This window comes from Apteryx rowi, unplaced genomic scaffold, assembly GCF_003343035.1.
Source record: "Apteryx rowi isolate R43461 unplaced genomic scaffold, aptRow1 scaffold_339, whole genome shotgun sequence".
NCBI classification, from domain to species: domain Eukaryota; kingdom Metazoa; phylum Chordata; class Aves; order Apterygiformes; family Apterygidae; genus Apteryx; species Apteryx rowi.
The window spans coordinates 314,217-338,681 of NW_020449852.1; the positions used below are offsets into that span (position 1 = coordinate 314,217).

Sequence of the window (24,465 nt, forward strand, 5' to 3'; positions counted from 1 at the left end):
TGTGTGTGTGTGTGTATGTATGTCTGGGGTACACGCTCAGCCTCACCACTGGTTGAACCTACAAGCAGGAGAGCAGCAGCCACGTCCATCAGCCTCAGACACTGGGCTGGGCCTGGGTCTTGGAGCCTGCCAGAGGCAGCGACTGCTGATACCTCCCTCAACAGAAGGAGGGACTGAGGAGCTTTTGTGTCTTTTGCCTTGTTTGAGGAGAAACCAGTGGAAAGGGAAAATTTAACCTAAATAGGATGGGGTAGGATGGTTTTCCTAAGAGAAGTAAGGGATATCTTTGCTTAAGACTCTGAAACTAGGCCAGTCCATGGGCAGTTGGGAACTACTTCTAGCAAAGGATGGACTAGATGTGAATGAACTAGTAAGTTTCTTCCATAACCAGGAGACAACTCTTGTAAGCCAGGAGACATGTGCATGGAGAAGACAGGATTCATAGGCACGGAATTATGACCAGACCTGTGTTTTGAGCAATTAGAAAGGTTTCTGGCCATTCCTAATTAGGATTCTCAAACCTTTTCCTATGCAAAGGGCTGCAGTTTTTGCTTCTCCCTTGGATGCCCTGATGCTACCATGCGCTTCTGGCTCCAAATCAGACCCAGCTGTTCCAACAACTCATTAGCAAAGGTACTTACAGGCAGCAGATCTCAGATACCGCTGAAATATTTCCCTGTAGTTCTCAAAGCCTTCCTTACTTAACCTAAGATCAAAAAATCAGAAGTTAAAAATAAGATCAAATTGTTGGCTAATGACACTACCCACATAATCTAAGAGAAAAGAATATCATGGGATGCTGTTTCAGGAGCATTCACCTGAAGCAATGCAGATGTCTGCTTCTGAGTTTGTCACCATAGGCAGCTTTTATAGCCAAAGAAGAGAAATGGGAGATTCATCTCATTGCAAGTCTGATGAATCGTGCAGTAGAGATGCTTGTTTCTCAGCCCTGGGGGCAAAGGGAGCTGCAGGTGACCAGTGAAGACATGGGAAACTGCTTGCAAGAGCCGGATGTTAGGTGAGATGAATCCAAGCCTTCATGACATCCTGCCCACACATCTCATCCACACATGCGGTGGGACACCCTGCTTTGCGTCAGTTGCGTGCCATGTCCTTGAGACCCCACTCTCTTTTCTCAGGGGGAAATTCAGCTTGTGTGGAAGGTTGGGCTGAGAGTTACACACCGTATACACTGTTTTGGTTGTGACAGCATGTACAGTCCCAATCCATAAGGATAAGAAACCCTTTGTGCTAGGCTTTATATGCAGCCAGAAGACAGACCCTTCCCAAAAGGCTCAAATCAAGTTCTATCTGGAGACCTTATTGGCATTCAGACCTTGTTTTATCCCTCTTCACCTGAGGGAAATTTTGGTGCAGGCTGTTACTCCCATAAAGATACACTGGCACTTACAAATCAGACCCCTGAGGACCAACATAGTGGGAGAAAAGGGAAAACAGCAATGAAAGATGAATACCTCAAGTGTTGTAGCTCAGCCTCTGCCTGCCATGTGAATTTGTCCCTCCTGAGCCCTAGGAAGTCCCTTGGTGCCCACCGTGGTGTGGCTGCTGTGCCTCAGCCATTGCCACACACGGGTGCTCCCCAGGGCCAACACTTCCCCAGGAAGCTAAACAGGATCTTGATCCTAGCTTGTGCCTGCTGGGCAGCCTTGGAGGACAAAGGAAAATAATGTTCATGTCCACCAAGGCTGCTGTGCAAAGGGATCAAAATGGCTCAGGTGGGAACACGTGCAGGGGCTGTGCAATGGGAGGGAGGCCCAGAACGGAGTCAAATACATTCAGTCTTTTGGGAGGGAAAGCTGAATTGGGGATTTGCTTGGAAACACACTTTTCAGCCTCAAACTGGGAAAGTGTCTGCTCTGTCCTCTCTCTGGGGAGCTTCCTAGTGTGCAAGTATCAAACTTTCAAGGGCAATATCACAGAGATGAAGCAGCTGATGACTTCTGAGCACTCAGTTCTGGCTTCTCCTCATCAAGCCCACCAACGCGTCTTTAAGGGCCCTGTAGCAAAGATGAGCTGTATGAGAAACTGCAGGGAAGTATTGCCCTGGCAGCACTGAACCATCCTTGCCGTACATTTAAATCAGGCCACATTCAGTGCTGTTGTCTGCTGAGTAAGTCCTCCCCAGAGGCAGGTGACAAATTTTTCCTCTTAGTGGTATCATTGTAGGTCCAACATCAGATGCCTCAGGTCTTGTCCATGACCTGCTGTGGGACATCACAAGCAGGTTCCCACCTTATTCCCTGAGATTGGAATTAAGAAAACTAGTAATGAGGGCTTCCCTCTTCCCAACATAAGCCCAGGTTAGTCTCTTTCTGATCTCTTACTGTCACAGCAGTTCTGCTTTGATGTCACATCGCAGCTCTGTTTGGGAATGGTGGGGATAAGGAGCTATGTCAATCTCTTTCTCTATTTCATCTTCACTCATCAGCTCTTGGATCACATTATCAAATATTTCCTTATASCTCCTGCAGCAGAAGAACTACAAAGTACAGCACATGTGAAGATGTGGTGGGACTGGTCTGGGGAGACTTTGGGCAGAGCTGAGACCTTCTGACTTGACTATCATTTGAGATGAGATGGCCAAGATGAGCCAGCCAGGCCCTATCTGCTGAGGACTCATGTAGCTGTGATACAATTACAGATCTAAACTAGAGACCTGCATCCACCTCCAAGTCACCCAAGCTCACGTGCTATTTCACCTCCTCCCTCACTATTCCACCTTCTCCCTCCAACTGTGACTGCACTTCCCTGGTGCCCTCCTCCTCAGGAAGCTCTTCCCCCGGCAATCCTCCTGATGGGCACCTCTGCCATGATGGCATTGCCCCCTGCAGCCAGCCTCTCTTCTCCTCACCCCAAACACCCTTTAGCTCCTCTCCACCTACAGCCCTCATCTCTTTCTCTCTACCTTTGGCATCAGTTGGTCACCCTCTGTTTTCAGCACTTGCTAACACTGTGGTATCTGGAAGGGGATTTTCTTCCTGGGCTGCTTCCCAGGTCCACAGGGTGCTGTGGGCATTGTCCCTTCTGCCCACAGGGAGGAAAACTGGATGTTGAGGGGAAAGAGGACCTGACATCTTTTACAAAGCATGTCCTTGAAATGATCAAGGGAAGGGCACAAGGGTCAGGGGTTTCACATGTTGCATCTGAGCACTGCACCAGAGAAGCTTCCCACTTTCATTATGGATTTTTCCAGATGAAATTTGGATGTAACCTTATCTTGTGACACTCCTTTCACACCAGCATGAACCCAAAGGAGGAAAGGTACCCTACTTATTTCTTTCAGATATTTTATTTGGTCAAAGTCTTACTTGCCTCAGGGCTTCTGTTCTCCCATTATCACTAAACACTCTATCACTACCTGATAGTTAGGTTGCTTTATTCCAAGGATCATGAACCCATGTTATTGTATTAGCTTTCCTGCTGCAATATTGCCAAGAAAAGACTGCTTATAGTGTAGGCTACTCACATTTTCATGGGGTTGTTCCTTCAGATCTACCACTGTTGGGACTGGCTTTTCAGGACCGCTACAAAATTTACACTTTGCAGAATCTTCAGTTAAGATATTTTTCTCAAAACACAAAAGAAATTCATCATCAACTTCATAATTCTTTTTAGAAATACATTTGGTGTAAATCTAGACTGTTCCCATAAAAGTAAACAAAACCACTGCTTTTAGTGTAACCCCAAACCTCCTTTTCAGTAAGTAGATATATGTCAGGAAACTCAAGTTATATTTAATTATCTAAGCTCCCAAATAAATGCATTTTTCATGTTTRCTGTTCCTTCCTAAGAGCTCAATGGAAAGTAGTAATTGATTTTCATGGGAATATGTGAACAACATGTTAATTTGGTTCTCTTTTAACATCCTGTGAAACACCCAGACTGCGATAAAAAAAGAGCAAAATAAAACTCGAGCTTTAAAATACAGTTCCTGTCTCTTCTTTAAAAACAAAACCCTCAGAAACCTACATTGAAAAGCAATATGCATTTATTTTTTAAGACAATCTTGATACTGAAAAACTTCAGAAAGTGAGAATGTTTGCAGTTTGGAAAGAAAAAAAATGCCTTTTAAAAGCATTTGTGATGGAAATGTTCATGATTAGCTCTGCTCCATCTTGTCAATTGCTCAAAAGTGGCTTAAATTTAATTTAGCTTTGAAGGCTTTTTCCCTCTCTGTAATATTTATAGTAGTTGTCCCAATGCCTTTCACTATGAGCAGTGATGGTACCTAAAGACACTCCATCTTGCCCCAGGTTGCTTTCTGGGGAGGGTTTCCTCCTCTATTAGCCAGCTGCAGGCCCAGGTGTTGGGTTAGCTGGCTGACAGCACAAACCCCAGTGCAAGAAAGAAAGAAAGCCACCATGACTGATAAATGGCATCTGTTCATTTTTGCATTGTACTCTGTTTTTATTCGTATGCGTTGCAAGTTTGTGCTGGTCCAACTACACAGGCTGCTTCCATTACTGCTTATACAAAGGATCTGCTCTGATTACAGCCAAGGCCTGAAAACAATCCTCATTTGCCTTTTCAGTGGTGAGAAGGGATATTATTTATTTCTCATTCCTCCCAAAGACCTCCAGTTGAAAGAGGAAGGCAAAGACCTGCCAGCTGACCACTTGATTGAATGAAAAGGGGAGTTTTTAGTAAAGCTGAAGGGACTGATTTTTTACACCATATGGCTACACAAGGGCCATACAGACACAAACACCAAGCTGGTGTAATTCACCTGCAGTCTGTTGGCACTCGATATGCCATTCAATTGTTCAAGCCCCAGAACTTACACTTAAACAATGCTAGCACTTTTCAGCATTGACTGATTTTGCTTCTCTCAGGTTGTGTCATAACTTGAAGGCATTTGTGGATTGTGACACTAATGGGTTGTGACCAAGGGGTAGCTTTTAGTACAGCAGAAGAGCCTTCCTAAGTGAACTGGTCCAGCCTACAGGTGATTCTAGGGCAGCTGATATAGTCTCTTATCCTTTTTATTATGAGTCAAATTTGTCAGTGAGGTCTTCTCTGTGTTTTATTGTCATTATATTCTTCCTGACTGATGCACCTGCTCTGCAGGCAAACTAAATCCTTATATTAAACTCCTTTCACCCGGTTTTCACACCCACGTTTCTCAAATGCTCACCCCACCCCTCCAAAGAAAAACATTCACTTCAGGTATTCACATTTTTCTGTCTATCAGCCCACAATGCTCTTTCAGTCAAGCTGTAATGAAAATAGACTGCAAGTTAGGGATGAATCCACAGCTGAAACCCTCCACCACGCCAGGGGAGTTCCCGTCACTAAAGTACAGCCTAGCCAAGAGCAGAAGACCTGAGCCAAAATGCTCCCCAGGCCTGGCCAGATCTCAGTGCGCTGGGAGCAGGTCCTGACCATGCGCTGGGGGCCTCAGTGCAGAGCTGCATGGCCCAAAGCTGAGCCTAAAACTGCTCTGCTGCTTTAATTCCTGGACCAGACACAAAAATGGACAACAGCCAATGGAAACGGAAACTTTCACCTTTATGTTTAAAAGGCTGAGTGCATTCTCTACTCAGTGACTGAGATGAGGGTTAATAGCTGGAATATCAGGGAGATTGACACTAGTCTGTTTTTAAAGCTTTATTTTGCTTTGAAGTGCTGTGAAACAAGCCCGGAGTAGGGAAGAAGTTACATCATGAACCTGCACATTTCCTGCCAGGAGATACAGGCCTTACCATAGCTCAAGAGACACTTTGTGTGTGAGTCACTGACATCTGCTCTTTTCTTGTCTCGTCAAATGGATCCTGTTTTTCTGATGGTCAAGTTTAAGTCTGTTAAAGGGGAGAACCTCTGCCTTTTAACCTTTTTTTGCTCCATTATCAGAAAAGAAACATTATCTTTCCTTCTCTTTGGAAACCACTCACAGCTTCAGGACTGTCAAACCACCTCAGGAGAGCAGTTTTCTGGAAGCTGCATGTCTTTTCTGAAAGGCATCTCACCAGAGAGCTGACAAATCATACACTGCCTGACTTTAAATATACACAATGAAATGACTAGGGTTGGGGAGGAGGAGGAAACAGGCCCATCTTAAAATTTCTGACAGGCTGAGATCCACTCAGTCAGGTGCACAATTGGTGTGACCCTACAGCTCAGATCTGCACCAGTGACAAGTTTGACCCTCTGTTTTTCTGTGTGCCAGGTAAGGAGAACTGTCTGCTGAAGCTGTTYGGTTTCTCCCCTTTTTTGCCTCAGTGAATTAGTTTAGTGCTTGCCTCAGGTGCTGAACTGACACTCAGCCTTACTTCTTTTATCTACAAATAACAGTGGCAACTTTCCAGCCTCTGCCCCCAAATAAAGGTGCCTCAGCCTCGAGCAGAAAGAAGTGCTCCTCTGCAAACAGCAGCACCTTTATCCTCTTGGAGGAACATGGGAGTGGGCAAGATTTCTGGGGGTGAGATTTGTAAAAACTGTGTTCAAATGGGGAAGATTTTCCTCCTTCTTGTTATTTTCTTAAATGTGGTGGGTGCTCAGTATAAAGAGGACTGAACTAATTACTCCCAGGCCCTCGAGAGTGTGACGCTCACAGCACCCACTGCCAGGTTCCGCCAGCCAGGACCTCCAAGTGGGCAGTATTGCAAGATGGTGCTCCTCCATAAAAAAACAACAAAAAAGTACTTGTCACAGAAATTCCTGATTCCTTTCGCTAACTGTCAGGCAGTTTCGCCATTATCCCCCAGCTGGACCTCACCTCATCCGTGTAGAGGGCAGTCAGTGTCCAATCACACTCATGCTTGTGTCCTCTAGACGGCAGGCACTTCATCTTCTGACTCTGGTCTTGAACTTCTTTGTGCAAAGTCAACAGGCTCATACAGGGCTTATAGTAAGGAAAAGTTGCCAATTAATTCCTATTCATTAAAAGCAGTGGCTAATGACGGTGTGTGCAGCAGTTTTCTCAGAAAGAGGCTTTGTCATCCATCGCTCTCCTCCTGCCTGCCCTCCTTGGGCCCTGTGACTTCTGCACACCTGTTTGCGCAAGGCCCCAGCTTTAGCAAGGGAAAGGGTGACCCGAGGGTCTCCTGTCGGTCTCTTATAGTCTTGATAGATGGGGGAAACACATTTCCCAGCATGCTGCATCACCTCCCTCATCCATTTGTGCAACAGGGAGAAGGAGATGCCCTAGTTAAGTACGCTGCTGTCCTTCCCCTGAAGCGCCTACTGTTCTCCAATCACCATCCAAAGAGCTTGAATGCTTACATTTCTTCCCTCTCCTGGGGCCTGGCACCTCAAATTTCAAAGAGGAAGGTGCTAAATTAGCCTAAAGACTGCCCCATGCCTTCAAAATATTCATAAATAATCTTGAAACAGAAGTGAATAGTGAGAGAAGTTTGCTGATGATATTCAGGATAGTCAAGGCAAAGGGCCGACTGTGAAGGGTTGGTTGCAGAAAGACCCCACGGCACTGAATAAAAGGGTAATAAAATCACAGATGAAATTTGATGTAGATAAATGTAAAGTGATGTGCATGGGAAAAGACAATCCTATCTTTATGTACAAAATAATGGGCTCTGAGATGACTATTTCCACCTGGGAATGAAATCTTGAGGTTATAATAGATAGCTCTATGCAAATGTCAGCTCAACACTCAATAGCAATCAAAAAAGCAAACAGAAAACTACGAATTATTAGGAAAGGAGTAGAGAGCAAAACAGAGCAAATCCTTATGCTGCTTTATAAATCCATGGGCTCCCATCTCTTGAATACTATTGTGCAGTCCTGATTCACCAGTCTCAAATATGATATAGAAGAAATAGAAAAGCTACAGAGAAAGGCAATTGAAGATGATCAAGGGCATAAAAGGGCCTCCATTCAAGGAGTGACTGAATAGATTAAGCCTTCTTATCATGGAAGAAAAATGACTAAAGAAGAAATATGACAGAGTTTTGTGAAGGGAAGAGTGGCATGACTAGGGAACAGCTGTTTACATTCTTCGGTGTTCTTCAAAATAATAAAAAAAAAAGAATGATCATCAAAGGAAACTATTAAGTGACAAGTTTAAAATAAACAAGAAAGATTCTTTGCCATAGGGTACAGTGGATGTTTAAAGTTTTACATTGGTTCACTAGGGATTAAACCAGTCAGTGGAAGAAGAATCCATCAAGGGCTATTAAATGCAAAGACACCATCTATAGTTCATGAAGTTTCTGAGTCACAGATCACTAGAGGATGAAAGAGTATTTGGGGAAATATTAACAAATGTTTGCTTTATTTTTTTATTTCTTCCTAAGCGTCTGCTGGCTTTTATCCAGGATAGGAGGCTGGGCTAAGATGCACTTTTGGGCTGACCCTTTGCAGCCATTCTTATGGCCTGCATTTCACGCCAGGTCATTTCTCACATAAGGCAAGGCAACTTAAATGTGGCCCAAGGATGTCTTTTGCTGCTGCCTGTCATCATTTTTGATGCAGCTCCCTGCATCACAGAAATGAAGCTGCTTAGTGGAATTCCAGGCTAAGCACCCCAGACGTGATTTTTGTCTTAAACATATTTCCACCAAGAACCACTGGGACCTAGATCCCCTTTTTCTCTAGCTCCCAAAGCAAAAGCCTCTACCCCTCTCAGCAGAGGAGAAATCAGGGAGCTGCAATTGGAAGGATATAATTTATCTGCTCTGTAGGCCAATCACTTCAGAGCAGCGATGCTTACTTATGGGACAGCATAGCAGCGAGACCTGCAGTCCACTGGGGCCACACTGTGGAAGATAAAACAGTGAGCTCTGTCCTTCCTATGACTATTAGTGGGAGCCCTTAATCAGACCCTAGTGACTGAGGAAAGCATCAAGTTGTGTGAGTGCAGACTCTCCCCTGTTGGCACAGTGACACATAGCAAAAGGCACAGATTGCAGAAACCAGATTCAAACCATCTCCTCCCATTACTAGGTCTGGGACCTGAGGACAGCTATCCAATCCATCTCTCCTGCATGGACAAGTTGCCTCCACAAATTCCTTGGCTGGAGGCCAAGGAATTCTGAAATGCAACTGAAAACCAAGGAATGCACCTAATGCTACGTGCAGGCCTTTAAAGTGCATCTCATTTTGTAGTGAAAACATGACCTGGCAGTGGTTGTGTTTCTGAACAAGCTTGTTTTATGGAAATCAGCTTGCCTTCCCTCAGCCTGGCTTGTATCACCTTGTTTACTGTCGTTCCAAGGCAGCATTCATAGAGAACAGCTCCTGCTCTGCTTATTATTCATGGTTACAAATGATGAGATAGCAACAAAAAGAAAATAAACAGCAGTGGCTTCAATGGTCAATCCAAATCTCAATGACTCACTTCAGGTTTTGCCATAGAAAATTATAAATAAACATCGGGACGCTCTAATGACATAATATGCAAGTGCCACTTTTGGCTGAAAACTCACCACGTTAATAACAGGACCCGATTTACATTTATGTCCTTGTGCACCTTTCTAAGACCTCCTTAAAACCCATACCTTGGCTGTTTACCAGCTGATGGATAGAAACTAGTGTAACTTTGCTCCTCATTTCCAATAAGAAATCAGCATGAGGGATAGTGGCTATTACAAGATAATCACCCCCTGGGGGAAATTACTGATCCCAAGTATCTGTTTTCCTGAGATCATGATAATCTCCTTGCGCTCGGTAGCATTGGCAAAGCTTGTTAGACTAGACTGGTTTGTCAGTTTATTGCCATTCACAGTGTTTGCCAGTCTGCCGTATTTTGGGAGCCTGGTTGCATCTCCCAGGCAGCCTTGTTCTTATGCTGCTTGCTCAGTAATGTGGAGGTGATGCTTATTTCCTGAAAACCTACCATTTTCACTTATAAAACTTAATTAAATGTAAGACCAAATTATATTCTTATTGACACCTGTGCTCTTTTGCAACAGCTCAGAAGGAATAATGATGATATACATTGATATAGGAGGACAATCGGACAACTCTCTGTTTGACTGATCTGCAGAGGATGGAGCACAAAAAGCTCCATTACACACATTGACGAAAATCTGAAGGTGACTGTTATGAAGAAAACCATTTCTAGCCTCTGACTTTCCATTAGGAAGGGGTCCCTGCTGTGTTTGGCTCAGTAAAGATGGCAAGGAAGAGAGTCTTGACTGCAGAGTTCAAAATGCAAATGGACAAGAGCAAGAAACCCCAGCTCTTGTCTGCAACGTGGGGAAGCCAAGTGGCTTCCTTGCGCTCCTCTGCCTCTTCCTCCCCTGTTCCAGCTGCCCCTTTTATCCACTCACCCTCCTTGGTGCTCCCCATCCTCCACCAAACACAGTCTCCCCAGAGTGGCACTCTTGGGCAGTCAAGTAAAGCAAATGAACAAGGGGAAGCCCAGACCCTGGTTCTCAGTGTGCTGAGGCTTGGGCTGGCCTCGTCCCATCATGACTGAGAGTCTAAGAGGCTTATATTGATGTGTCGGTTTTAGTGTTAGACACTGGAGGAGACTTCTCAGATGTCCTGGCGCAAGGAGGAAAGTGCAGATACACCAGGCRGGTCTGCCTTCTCTTGGTGTGGTCCTAGGACTCTGGTTTGCCTCAATCCTGGTCAAGCTGTTCTTTGGTACTTACAGGTCAAAACTTTGCGAAATACATATGCTTTGCTTCTGCCTGGCTACACAGCTGTCTTGGAAGCCACAGAAAGACAGAGCACAGGCAAGCCCTGCTTTAACAAGCTTGAAATGCAAGAAGTAGCATTAGATAGATGAGTGTGACAGAGAAAACCACCCTAAAATATTCAAAAGGCCCAATCCAAATGCTGCTGAAGTAAATGGAAACTCGCCGAATTAAATGGGCTTTTGATCAGGYGGCAAAGGGAGGCAGGCCTGGGTGGGAGGGTGTGCATGGAGGAGAGCAGAGACTCTTGGACCTCTAGGCCAGGGCACCCTACGGCCACAGACGCCGTCTGGTGTGCGCAGCCCCGGTGGGCTGGGGATGCAACTCTCATTATCTCAGACTCCTAGCTTTGGTGATTGCCTTTTTTTAATGTGGTTGCTCTGAATAATACATACTTCTCGTGAAGAAAGGCAGGTATTTTTGTGCATGAGGAACTTGGCAGCTCTGAATACTGAGCAGTAGTTTCCTCAAAGCAGTAGGATTCAATGTCGTAATCAACTCTATTAGCATTAAAAGGAACTGTCTAAATGTCAAGGCAAGTTCAGTAAATAAGCAGCAACACATTTAGCAATGGCTTAGAATGGAGAATTAAAAGTTTTGCTGCTAATTATGTTTCTTATTTTAGATTTCTGTTAATTCTAGCTCTTTACTTCCATTCAAATGAGACAATCATTTGCTGTCAAGACAAAAGAAATGAGATGTTCTGAAAGTTAAGGGGGGGCAAATCTGTTCGTACATTATAAAGAACTAATGTGGACCTCAATTCTCTCTCACAAGTATTGGGAAGCACCATAAATGTACAGAGAATTGCCCAGTAGTTAGAAGATCCTTTGGTCAGGAGTTCCCAATTCCCAGGACACAAATCATCAGAAATACCTCTGTCTGGACTGGAGACTTGTTCCACTTTTCTCTCCGGGAAAATGTACCGTCCAGCCAGCACCTTGACCTTTGCCGATACAAGCTGCTGATCTGTCATAATCTCAGCAGGCTGGAAAATCCTGGCTGGAGCCAGCCAAGATGATATTATCTTCTCTACACAGATGTGTCTTAGCATATGCTATTCTCAGTGCTCAGCTTTGCACCCGTGAAAAAATGCAGCCAGAGCAGTCAGATATCCCAACACCTCTGTATCCTCCAGCCTCCTTGTGCAGTGAGAGTCCCAGCGCTCCTCTGATACCTCTTGATCTCATGAGAGTCAGGAATGGCAACAGACACTCCAGCTTTTGTAGGACATGGCCTTTCCTTTGACTGAAAAGCAGCAGAGTGATGATGAGGAGCTCCAAGAGACTGTGTGTGATTTGGGCTTCTGAAAAATCAAGTTGTGGGATGTTGTTTTATGGCTACAGCATATGCACTGTAGGGCAGGACCTGGCCCTTAGCTTATGGTCAAAGAAACCACTGCCAGAGGTATATCATTTGAATTAGGGGAAAGCAGAGGGCTCAGGGGCAGGGAGATGGGAGGGGTTGCACTTCCTATAATAAAAATAGGAATTGCTGGGTCTAGCCATAGGAGCGCAAGGGAGGGGAGGAAGAGCTCCTCCAGTGAGCCTAAGGCTTGTAGCACACTTCCCAGGAGAGGGGCAGCAGAAGCAGGGAGTGTAACTTGCTGGAGGCACATTTTATAGCAGGTTTAGGTAACAGTTATGTTTTTAACAACCAAAACTACTATTCTGGACCCAGCCACCTCCAGCACTGCCTGAACGGAAGTGGCTCGCTTAGTCTGGTACTTCGAGGCAATAATGACACATAACTGATACTGATGGCAAAGGCTAATCCACTCTGCCCCATAATATCCCCAGTCAATCATGCAATATTCTGTTATTGGAAAAACTCATTTTTGCCCCTCCAATGGTAATCAGTGTATGCCCTGAAGCACAAGGCTTGATAGCCTGTGTAATTTGCAACCTAGCTAAGTGTAACTGCATATGTTAATCCTATTTATATAAATGCCTGACAAGCAAAAGTAGGGATGCAGTGATGAGCTGCAGGGCTGGAGGAAGGAATGGAGCAGGGTTTCCAGGAATTCTCCTCCGGCAGATTTCAAGCAGCTGCACCCAGTGATAGGAGACCAAGACATTCGGGTTGCCAAAAGGAGGTAAGCCAGGCAAGCGTTTGTCTGTAATTCTGTCCCTCACTTTGCCTATTATCTATTTTGGCAAATACCAGAGCAGATTCCACTGCAGAGCATGTCCCCTACTTTGGGCAGCCCCTTTCTACCTAACGAGTGCAGAAATGTGCATGAAAGCCAGTGGTAGTGTTGTGATAATACAAAAACTCAAAACAAAAAAATGCAAGAATCTCATCTTTCTGCCCTTTCCCCTTCTCTCCCCAGTATGAATGCTTTCTATCCCAAGCAGAAAGGAAGTGTTTTGCTATCCCAGGCCTTTCTTTCACAGCCTGATTCCTCTGAGGATTGTAGCTATCCAGACAGAACAAGAAAAGGGAAGTTACTTTTTTTGTAATACTTTGACACCAAACTTTCAATGAATGGCAAGGAACATTAGCTTGTTGAGTCTATCTCCCCAGCTCTCTGGAGTCAGTCCTTCTTTGCTTTTCAGGTTTTGCTTTGCTATCCATCTAAATTTCTTCTTCCTTCTGCTTCTCCCCCTTTGCTTCTAATTCATGTCCACCTCCCCTTTTAATTTTCTCTCCCTCTGTTTTTCCATTTTTCCTCTTTTCTCTGCCTCTCTCCTATTCCCTATTCATTTTCCTTTCCTCCCTGGGGTCTTCCCTTTTTTTTTTTTTTTTTAAACACAACAACCAACAAGAATTTAAATGCTCACAGCTATGGAGAGTTTTCCTTCTCTGATCTCATATTTCTTGCTAATTTTCTCAGATCTCTAGTTTTCTTTCTTTTGCCCCCTTTTCAACCTTTTTTTCTCCAATCCACATGTTATTCTTGCCTCCTGTGGTATCTGATACCCTATACTCCACCCATCTGAGGTGTGGCAGAACTGAAATTCATTGAAATTGAGGAGGAAGAGCATGGGAGGAAGAGGGCTCCAACAGGCCACCTCCAGTTTAAGGTGCAGGACCCCAGTCACTCACCTGACCCTTTCCTGGAGGTTACCTCCAGTGTCCTGACAAAAATGGACCCATACACATTTCCCTTCTCATTCTTATTACAGCTCTGGATGATATGACTAGACAGGATCGCTTGTGTCCCACTACCACCAAATATTGCCAGTCTCTGATTCACAGCAGCAAACGAAGGACTTTAAATGGTTTGGTTATTCTTACGAACAAAATAATTTTTGGTTTAACCTGGAATTTTCAAAGCTGGGCATGTAGAAACCTCAGATGTAATTCACAGTTGCTGTGATTAATGAAGAGATCACACTGTACCTTGTTCATACAGTCCTGTTTGGTTATTTTCCTCTCCTTCTTCAGCTGCTGCCTCTTTCTCAGTTTCAGTTTTCTCCTTGCTCTCTTCCCTCCCAGAGTATTGCTTGGTGTCTCTAAAGAGCACCACTAAATATGGAGGAAAAAGCACAAGTTCACGCAGTGTGAGAACACAGCACCGAAATAGTTTTTACACCATTGCAGGTACTAACGGGGGCCATGTGGAGCCTGGACCAGACTCCTGCGCTATGGACAGCCCGGGCAGAAAAAGATGATGGTCCATCTAATCCTGCCCRCTGGATGTACATTACCTGGACATTTTGAGGGAGGAGAAGGGTCCCTGTCCTGTAGTTAGACATGAATTATGATATACCAGAGGGTGGAAATTATTTCCTAGTCCTAGGGAGGAATCTGAGCACATCAGGCTAAGCAGGTTCTTGTAATTGTTGTTACATTTCTATAAATATCAAATGTCTAGCTGTCATTTGAATCCTGCTACACGACTTGCCCTGGAGCATTTTTTGGCAGTGAGCATGGTCTTCATCTTCCTTTGTCAAAGACTCCACTTGGCTGAGAAATATCAAGAAGTTTAAAAAAACTATCCCACTATTTTCCTCTACACTGAAACAAGAGTCACCCTTGGAGGTCCCAGGAAGAGACCACAGCAGTAGCAGCCAGGGAGAGCCACCAGGAGCAGCTGAGCACTCTGTGGAGTTTGAAAGGGCTGAAATCAAATGACTGCGCTCAAAGGCCTCCAACATCAGCGCGGCCAAGGCTGAGATGGGAGGACAGGTCCAGAAAGAAGGATGCTGCCCCATGAGCCCAGAAATCTGTGCGAACTTCAGCAGGTTACTGAGGCCCAAGTTCATCCCTGTGCTTAAATTGGGAGGAWAATACAGTCAACAACCAGGCACCTCCAGCAAGTGCTTCAAAGGAGGGCAAGTTTGCAGCTAACTCAAGTGGGATGAGATGGGGGCATAATTCTCTAGTTATTCACTTATAACAGGGTAGGAAAAGGTACTTCCTCACCTTATCAGTGTGTAATAAGACTTAAATACATTAGATGTCATACGCTGGGTGATAATGAGAATGTGGGCTGTGTAACCACCTCATTCAGAAAGTATGAGCTATCTGAGCAAGACTGAACTGCACCCCGTAGAGAGACTCAATTCTCTACTGAACGACCACTCAATACTGAAAATACTCTCTTAATTGCCAGTCTGGAACTAAATTGTGGGAGGAAGGGTTAAATATTCAGCAAGGTGCTGAATCTGTTTCCTTTACAAATGGATACTCAAAACACATGCTTGCACTGGTAATTGGTACTTGTGCATGCAATTACTCACTCCGCCTATTTCATGGAGGCAGGGGAGGAAGGGAGGTCACTGGTTTGTAAGTGCAGGAAAGCCACAATTTCTAAGAATTTACAGCTTCAGGTAAAATGTGGCCAAATGACTCTCTTGGGGGCAGCAGAGGTGAAAGGTGCAATGCAGGAAAGCCTGGGCTTTGCAGGAGCTCTGACCAGGCGATTGCAACAGTCCCATCAGTGCTGGGAGACAAATGCTGAGCAAGATTTCTGGCCCCCGATTTCCCTAGCTTTGCTCCCCTCCAAACAACCCTGCAGCTCCCAGCACCTGCATCCTGATGTTTTACTCCTGCAACCATCTGTTATCCTGTGGGATTAATCAAATAGCAGCATTTCACTGGTCTTATTCTGGGTTTAGTTAATTTAAACTGAACACTCAAAAACCCCAAACCAAAGAAAATCAAGCTCATCCACTATTTAATTAAGAATGACACCTCTGGAAAACTTAGTTATAAACCACACTGGATTTGTTGTGTTTTATTTTCCTGATGTTCTTCTCAAAGAATTTTTCCCACGTGCGCAGAAAACATCCAACATAAGGAGCCCACACTCATCGGTGCACTCCAGCGCTTTACCCTGCAAATACCTCTTCTCCGCCTGGTTATACTGAGTTCACATTTGCTTTCTAGAGTAAGGCTATGACAGCTTGGCCCCATCACACATTTCCATAGCTACAGGAGCCCTGGCATTGGCCAAGAGCCCCACTTCACTGTTGTTACAACTGCAGTGATCTAAGGACAACAGTGAGGTTGGGCTGGCAGGGGATGGTAATATCTTTTATTGCATCCGTTAATATAGATGAAAAAAATAGATAAGCTTTTGGGCACATTTGCTACTTTCTTTTGGACCCAGGGAAGTGCTGGCGTACCCAAAGGCACATTTTCTATCCTAACTATATGAGACAATTGGTCTAATAAAAATGTATTTCATTTGCCTACAAAAATCACTATTCTGAGCACTTTATAAATATAAAGCATGCTATTTGCTATTCCTGGCTTCCTTTAAAAGGCCAGGTCTTGCTGTTTATATCAGTGAATGTGCTGGACAGATACTACAATCAAGTGAGCACTGCTGCAGGAGCCTTCACATAACAGTTTCTAGGCTTGATCCTCCACACACTTGAATTGATTTTACAGCCATGATACTCCTGAGACACTGGGGCAGCTGCTTCAGGTTTGCACCAGTTTATGCAAGATTAGAATCAGGCCCAGGCCTGATTAGCTTGTGTGCCTTGCAATTCCCAGCCTATGCATTGCAGGCACTTTTACTTTGGTGAGATCATATCTGTGTTTCCAGAGGATAAAGTGTATGGCTGGGATCCACAACTGGGATATGTGCAAAGCTGATGCTACCTCTGGAAAGTGATCACAGTGAAACCATTTAAAAATTAGGCAAAACTGATTTAGGATCTGGTTGGGATGCTTATGCCAGCAAGTGACTACTGTGATTCTTTCAGCATCTCTAAGACCATTTGCAGAGGAACGTGTGGTCTAAAAAGATGTATTAAAATCCAAACAGTAGTGCTGCTCACCTTGATGATCTGTGTGTTTAAGGCTTCTCCATTTTGCTCCCTCTGAGCTTTTCTTCTCTTCTGCTATTACTGAAACAGCCCAAACATCATGTTTTAGTTATAAAGTGAGTTTAGTGGGTGGAAGGGTGGGAGGGGAAGGGGGATTAAATTTACTGCTTCTGTGACTACAGATCTGAAATAAATCTCCGATTCAATGATAGATCAATAACACCAAGATTGGGTTTAAATTATTAATAAACTATGAGAAATGAGGATAATTATTCTATGAGTCACAGCTCTCTAATGCACTGCACATTTTTCCCTGAGACATCTGCATTGAAGCACGACCTGCCTATCTTTTGGCAAAAAGCTACAGCCAAGAAGTTAATGCCTTTTGTTTTGCTAGCTAAGCATTTAATAAATCCTCGTGGGCTGGGGTAGCCTGGTGACAATGTATTTCTTGGCACATGCCCAGGACCACATCACCATCCTGTCCTCTCAGTGGCCTGAGGGGCAAACTCAGCAGGGATGTTTTCCTGGGTGCTGTGACTTCTGGGGGTAGTACTTCTCTCACAGATAAACACTCTGGTCAGGATCCCCTAAAACATTTAGGTGTCCAATGTGCCCATGCAAATCAGTGCAACTTCAGCTCTCAAACGTCCGCCTGAACCTGGACAGCTGGAAATGGAGGAGTTGAGTTAGCCTAAGTGGAGACTCTGGCCTTGAAGTGTGATGTTGAATGGTTGCAGAGACCCATCATGCTGGTGGCAACCAGGAGGAGCAACCTCTGGGCTTCAGGAGACAGGAAGGTGCCTTCAGGTGCTCTTGAGGTCAGGGCTTGTCATGGTGATGGTGGGCAAAACCGACTTCAAGGGCAGGCTCAAACCCATGCTTAATTGCCAGAATTGCTATAGTCTTAACATAGGCACAATTCTTTCGGGTTATTTCCTCGGTTCACTGCAAAATTAGCTTTTGACTGGGCCTTGACTGAGTAGGCTTGGGTATTACAGGCTCAGGGCACTCTCACTGATGCTCATCAGCTACTGCCTTATCAGATGAGATGCTGCACATGGCCCTGATTTACCCTTGGACTCTCACTGATATCTGACTGGATCTGGATCTGTACCCAAGTGTTCTCCTTTGGCCAATTTCTACGTGAAATACCTAATAATGCAGAAAGCAAACTAAATCTGGATGTAAGGAAAAAAAGCCATGGATTCTTTGCATGGACTAATAGGAAGGGACCAGAACTTAGGAAATTGGTTATGAGAGGCATTTATCCTCCTGTCAGAGTGCTACAACTGGATCAACATTTCAGTGGAATAAAACCTACTTTTTGAGTATTTTTTTAAAAAAACTCATGCCAAAAGGCCACTTTTTAAAGCAAACCTTCATTTTCATTTTTCTAAAACTAGCTCTTTTGGAGAACCAACTACTTGTCATATTGAACAGGCCTGCTTTAAATGAACTCACAGTCCTCTCTGGCAGCCATGGATTTACCTGAATAGCTCCACTCTGTCTGAGTCGTCACATCCTCGACATGGTGCCTACTGCTGCAGGAGGAGGCAGGAGAGCCATCGACATACTGCCTGCAAAGAGGGCACACCAGGTGGGATGCTCAAACTCAGTTTACGGCCAGAGGAGAAGAGTGCTCGGGGATTTAGGAACAGACAAGGTTTCCCAGCAGTTACTGGTGATTCTTTGTGTCATTGTTTTGGGCAGGTAACATCAGTCACCTTAAAGAGCCATATTTCAGAAAATGAGGAAGTTAGGCTTCTGCAATGCGTGACGAGGAGAGATGCACTCACAAAGCTAAGGGCAGCAGAGGGTAGTGGGGTAACCGTCAGCCTCAGCACCCAAAATACGCAAGGACTTTTGGTAGGGACCTCCATAGAGACCTCCACAGGCTTACCACTTTCCTTACCTCTAGTTCACTGGGCACTTTACACTAAACGAGGTTGTATCAGTCCTAAACTCCATATTTTGCTCATCTCACTTTACATAATTCTGCAAATGGTATTAGTCTGCTCTGCTCCACTCTGCACTATGGCATTCGTTCTGCATCCCATACAGACTGTGGCTATGTTGGTGCCATTTCTGGCATGGCAGGCAGAAAGACTTCCCCCTTATCACAGCATGTCCAGCAACAAATGGTGCTTTCTGGAAATCCTCCCATTCTACCTGAAGTTGTCTGGCAAGATATTAAATTGTTCTGAGCCTATGACACAGAGCTATCAGGGTTTCCAGCCACTTCTATCCATGCAATGCAGGCAGAATGTTTTTGTTTGCTTCTGACATACTAATTTAAAGATGCCTGTGGTCTTGGTAAAAAAAAAAGGTATGAAAAAAATATCATGCTGAACAAAGTGCCACTGGGGCCTGACTCGATCTGATGCAAGGGAAGGAGTGAAGGGTTTTGATTTTTTTGTTTATCTGCATTAGTAATTCAACAAGGCCGTTACACATCACTGCTTTTTTATTAGTTGTCTAAGAATTTTAAAGGATTCTGGGCACAGCACACACAAATTAATGTATTCATGGATAAAAACCTCAGAGGAATAAAGGGAGCTGAGGTGCTCAGGTGCCTCCACCGCCCTCCTATCCGAGCACCTCATGAACATTCCGCGTGTTTATGCTCCCAGCTCTGCTGAGGCAGCAAAACATCATCTCCACCTTACAAGTGAAGAACAGAACCAGGAAGCACTATATTCAAGGGAGCCAGGAGAGGTATCTAACTCAAATGTCATAGGAGTCCCARCTTCGGAGACCATGAAGGCAGCGGCTGCCTGTTACCCGGCTCGCCAAACTCTTGCTCCTGGGACCATCGGTGGCGAGAAGTGTGCTCACGTCAAGCAGATGTCCATAGGGCACAGCCACAGCCATTTGCTGGGAGTCACTGCTTGAATCCTGACAGCTCAAATCACATCTGGCTCCTTAATGGCAGGCTCAGTTCATCCTACTGCTGAGCTGACCACCTGGACCACATCCTGCTGCAGGCAACAGTTAGTGATACATCTCATGGGAAAACATAAACCTATCAGATAGGTTGGCAGTAATGTTTTTCTTGCATTTGTGCAGCCCATTTGCTTATGCCAATGACTTTCTGTTAGTCCTCTTGGAAACCTTATGACCAATTTCCCTTAATAGCACAATGGAGAATTTACCTCAGACCATAACATTTCACAGCGCTTAGTAATTTTGGAAGAAATAGAGCCTACACTCCTTCAGGTTGAAAGTTATAAATTTATAACACTATAATGAAAAAAATCTCACTGAATGTTCATGTAGCAATACGCCAGAGTCTTGCTTTAAACAGTTTCTTATATACATTTCCCCTTGGTGCTAAGCAGCTGTGGCAACACCTTTAAGGAAAAAAGCCAAAACATCCCTCAAATACTCATATAAGGAATACTGTCAATGAACTGAGTGCCACTTAAAGTACACCACAGAAGAATTTGGTCTTTTTTTGTCTCTTGAACAAGCATCTCTGTTTAGTTTCTCTTCTCTCTCCTCCTCTCTGCCTGAAAGAAAGATTAGATATGTCTAACATTTATATTGGATAGCCAAAGGAGTGAGCTACATCCCTGGCTGATGTAAATCAACATTGTTCCAGTGACATTGGTAGAATGAAGGGTGGAATTACACTGATTTACCTCAGCTGGGGAATCGGGCTTACTTTTCCTCCCTAGATAAAAGAGCACTCTGCAAAATAAAAATCATACATCACAGCAATTTCTAGAGATGCTGCACAGGATTTATCTGTCTTAAAAAAGAAAAATAATTAAATCTACAGAAGCTGACAGTGTCCTTTTTAATATACCAAACAATGAGGGGCCCAAAGATAATTACTTAGACAGACGTAACTTCCAGATTATTAATAGTGCAGATACAACAGAGGCTGCCAGGTTGCAGATGTCTCAGACATCCTGTAAATCTCCAGTTGTTAGGTGTTCCTGCTGTGAGCCTACGTATAACATAAATACAGTCTAACTTGACTGAATTATATAGAAAAATGTTACCAATTACTCTCCTTACTTGGATTCTTCCAGCTGAGAACCAATGGGCAGAGCTGACAGGGAATCTGTCGCCAATTCTGGAGAGGAGAGAAAAAGCTTTCTTAAAAAAAAAAAAAAAAAAAAGATTTTTTTTGCATGGAACAGCAGGATTTTTCTGCCTTGAAATTTCTTGCCATTTCATTATTTTGTATGTCAGATAAAACCTTCCCACCTTAACGGGGAACATTTTTCCTCATCTATTTTAATGGTACAATAAATTGTAGGCAGGTGAAAAAAATAGCTCCCAAAAATGAGCTGTAAAAAAGTTGCTGTAGACTGAGGACAGGCTCTGCAGAAGAAGGGACAAGAGTTACAAGCTAATTTACTCTGCCTTTTCCATTCAGGTTTCGCTTGTAAGCTCTCCAGATCTAATTTTACCGACTCATCGGGAGGACGTATTCCCATGGGCATTTCACCTTCATTGCTTATGCTGGTGTGCCTGCACAGAGGTAACAACACCAAATTGAACTGCACAACTGTCTTCTCTTCTACTTCCAGCTGTCGTCAGTGTTGCTGAGCAGTTGCTGAGGGAAGGGGACCAGAGGCTGTCGTTCTGCAGGAAGGCCAGGATGCTGCACGAGTGATGGGGACATTTGGRATTTTGGCCCAAACACTTCATATAGGCACATGAAGTGCCCTGAGGGGACTTGCTGTCAGAGCAGCACCTTTTTCCTCCAGGTTTGCATTAATTGAGTGGCCACACGTTACACGTTTCCCTCTCTGTGCAGAGCACAGCAGATCTGTTGCAACCCCCATCTACAGAGTTGATTGTAATTCCTTAATCAGCAGAGATTTGCATTCAGCTCAAATGGTCTACCAGTTAAACCAATGGCTATTGAATGTATCTTAGTGCCAAAATCCCAACTGTAGTTATTTTCAAAAAAATCAGAGAGGACAGAGGGAGAGATTCAGGGCAGGAGTTTGCAGAAGCTGCTGGGAGAGAAGAGAGGTGCCCGTGGGAGCACAGAGGCCTGGGCAAGAGCGTGGGCATGGAGACACGTGGAGAGGGAAGAGATGTTGGTGCAGCATAGTAAGGCGTCAGGAGGAGATGGTGGGAGAGAAAATGTAGACGAATATATTAAACACATGGAGAAATGAGAAGCACAATTGTAACAAGGAGCCAGAAAGAATGTCGAAAGGTTGCAGCTCCGATTTTACAAGCCACTCTTATGAAAGACTAAAAAAAATGTAAAGAGATTGAAAAAAGCCAAAGAAGCTCCATGACTGTATAAACACTTTCAGACATATTAATTGTTCAATCTAGGTCCCAAATGAGACAGTCCCAAAGTTACATTTGATTTTCCTTGGTAAATCTACTTGTATCTAAATACTAGCCCTGAACCAGAATAGGCTAAAATAAACTTTATATTTCATCTGAATTTAAAATTGCAAGTTAAAAGGTGTGGAAATCCAACATGCAATTTCTTGGGATAGCACTCAGAGATGTTTTTGAATGCATTTGATTACAGTTACTTGTGGCTGTTTGAGATCCTCAGCCTCTTGCAGGGGTAGATTTATCCTCAGGGATGTAGCTTATGAATATCTGCTAAGAATATTTTATTTCCATGTGGAACTGTTCAAAAATAAACCTTGTGTGTGCAAACAGTCAATTGTTCTTGTTCTCAGAGGTGGGCAAGATTTGTATTGAAAATAATGCAAAAGTGAGCAGAGAACAGTTCTGCTGGCCAAGCCCCAAGGAGGAGTAATGCATGACTTCTGTAGGAAATAGGTAACTTTGCATTAAGGGCGAGGCTGAATCCTTCAGGCCAGCTGTGCATTTCTGGCTGTGCCAAGGCAGGCTGTGCTGGGGGCTATCCTTCTATAGACAGGTGGAACGCGTGACGCTTCTCACCATATTCAAGCATGTTCAAAGAAAAAAGAGGGAAAACATCCAAACTTTCCTCTAGAAATCAATTTATACTTAGGATAAGGCCAAGGAGTCCCACCTGAATCCCAGTCTGGGATCTTTGCATAAGGACAGCTTGCCCAAATGTAAGGAATGAGTTGCACTTCCCCACAGCCACTGTGTGGTCCCCTTCCCAGTGGACCTTTCTTTTCCGACTGGTGCCACTTGTCCCTTCCTTATTCACTTCTCAGGGACAGCTGTGGCCCTGTCCTGCATACAGCAACAAGTCACATTCTTGCTTGCAAGCAGAGGAGATGGGCTGTGTCGTGACTGCTCAGAGAATCGGGCAGCCAGAACCAAAATGGGACAAGTTCTTCCATACTTAGATTTTTTTTTCCTGGAATTTAGGGGCTCATCCTTTTTATGGATTAGCCACATTTTTGTCTCTGCTATCTGCTTCTGAATGTCAGCTGGATTGCTTAATGAGCGGTAAAATATTATTAAAAGCAGGGTATATGGAAAAAAATGTAAGCATAGTTTTAGATATCTAGTAAAAAAAAAAATAATTGTCTAATTCTAGTTTGCTGGCATTTGCATGCAACAGAGCAACTCTGACTTTCAAGACAAGTCTAAGTCACAATGTTTAGATTTTGAACACCTTGGAAGTTCAAAAGTGCTGCCTTATTTCCTAAAATGGGTGTGGCAGGATTTCCAGATATACTCTGTCCTGGCTTCACTGTGCTTCCATTTAAGTCATTTATAAAATCCTATTTTTTTCCAACTGGACTACTTAGACTAGCACTTTGTGTTTGTGGCAAGCTCTCTGACAGATTCCACAAATGGGATTCATATCTGGGTGCTAGTGCTCCTTACCATGCTCTCAAAGCTCAGTACCTTTGCCCAAACAGACTGTGCAAACCAGCCCATGAGTCCACACAACTGCAACCCTTGCTGGCAGGCAAGGAGGGTCAGACACATGTGCTCCTCAGAACCTGACACCATTTTAGGTGCCCATGGATAAAATTCATATTTACCATGTGCAAACAGAAACTTAAAAAAGATCACAGGCATCTAATTCTCTCTCCTTCCCACTAACAGATTGCTGTGAAATACCTGTTAATAGCTTATCTTTCCYTGAAATTTCTTCAGAGATCTTCCAGTGAACTTCTTTAGGATCTTCACTCCACTTTGTGGGAAAGGATGAGGAGGCTCCTTCAGGCTCTTCATTCCAGGCAAGCTCTCTGCTGCTTTTTCTAGTTGTTTCTTTGCCGGAGAGAGCAAGATTACTCTGCTTAATATATTCTTCAATTTTCTGCTTATTGAAGGCTTCTTTAGAATCCATGTACTCCTTTTCCAGCTTTTTCACATTCTCCTCTGTGAGGAGCGAAACAGCAGAGCTGGAATCTGATGAAATACTCCCGGGGGGAAATTTTTTTGGTTGGGACTGGTTACTGCCAGACCCTGACAGCTTGTGTCCATTAGACATATCTGCAATGCATTAAGGAGATGAGAATCTTCAGCAACAGGCAAAGTCAATTCATCATTCTGGTAACAAAGAAAGAAAGAAAAGAGAAATCCCATTAGTCATTTACTCCTGACGGGCATATTGATTGATGTAGTTAAAATGTTCACACTAAGATAACCTTATTAGATTGAAAATCACTTTCCTTTCAGGAGGATCTACTAGGCTGCAATTCAACAAAGCACTTAAACAAATACCTAAT

General features: G+C 44.0%; 1 protein-coding gene across 1 annotated transcript in view; it reads right to left on the bottom strand.

Annotated features, from left to right (window-relative positions):
• Window positions 1-24,227, bottom strand: part of ERICH6B (glutamate rich 6B) — a 36,120-nt gene extending 11,893 nt beyond the window's left edge. Inside the window, exons 1-10 of the mRNA XM_026072237.1 lie at window positions 23,855-24,227; window positions 20,876-20,933; window positions 18,315-18,429; window positions 16,862-16,940; window positions 13,968-14,093; window positions 6,804-6,862; window positions 3,488-3,655; window positions 2,352-2,500; window positions 819-881; window positions 642-706 (exon numbers count right to left, since the gene is read on the bottom strand). Of these exons, the coding sequence (XP_025928022.1) occupies window positions 642-706; window positions 819-881; window positions 2,352-2,500; window positions 3,488-3,655; window positions 6,804-6,862; window positions 13,968-14,093; window positions 16,862-16,940; window positions 18,315-18,429; window positions 20,876-20,933; window positions 23,855-24,227 (1,255 nt within the window). The remainder of the gene's footprint in view (window positions 1-641; window positions 707-818; window positions 882-2,351; window positions 2,501-3,487; window positions 3,656-6,803; window positions 6,863-13,967; window positions 14,094-16,861; window positions 16,941-18,314; window positions 18,430-20,875; window positions 20,934-23,854) is intronic.
• Between the last annotated feature and the right edge of the window lie 238 nt (window positions 24,228-24,465).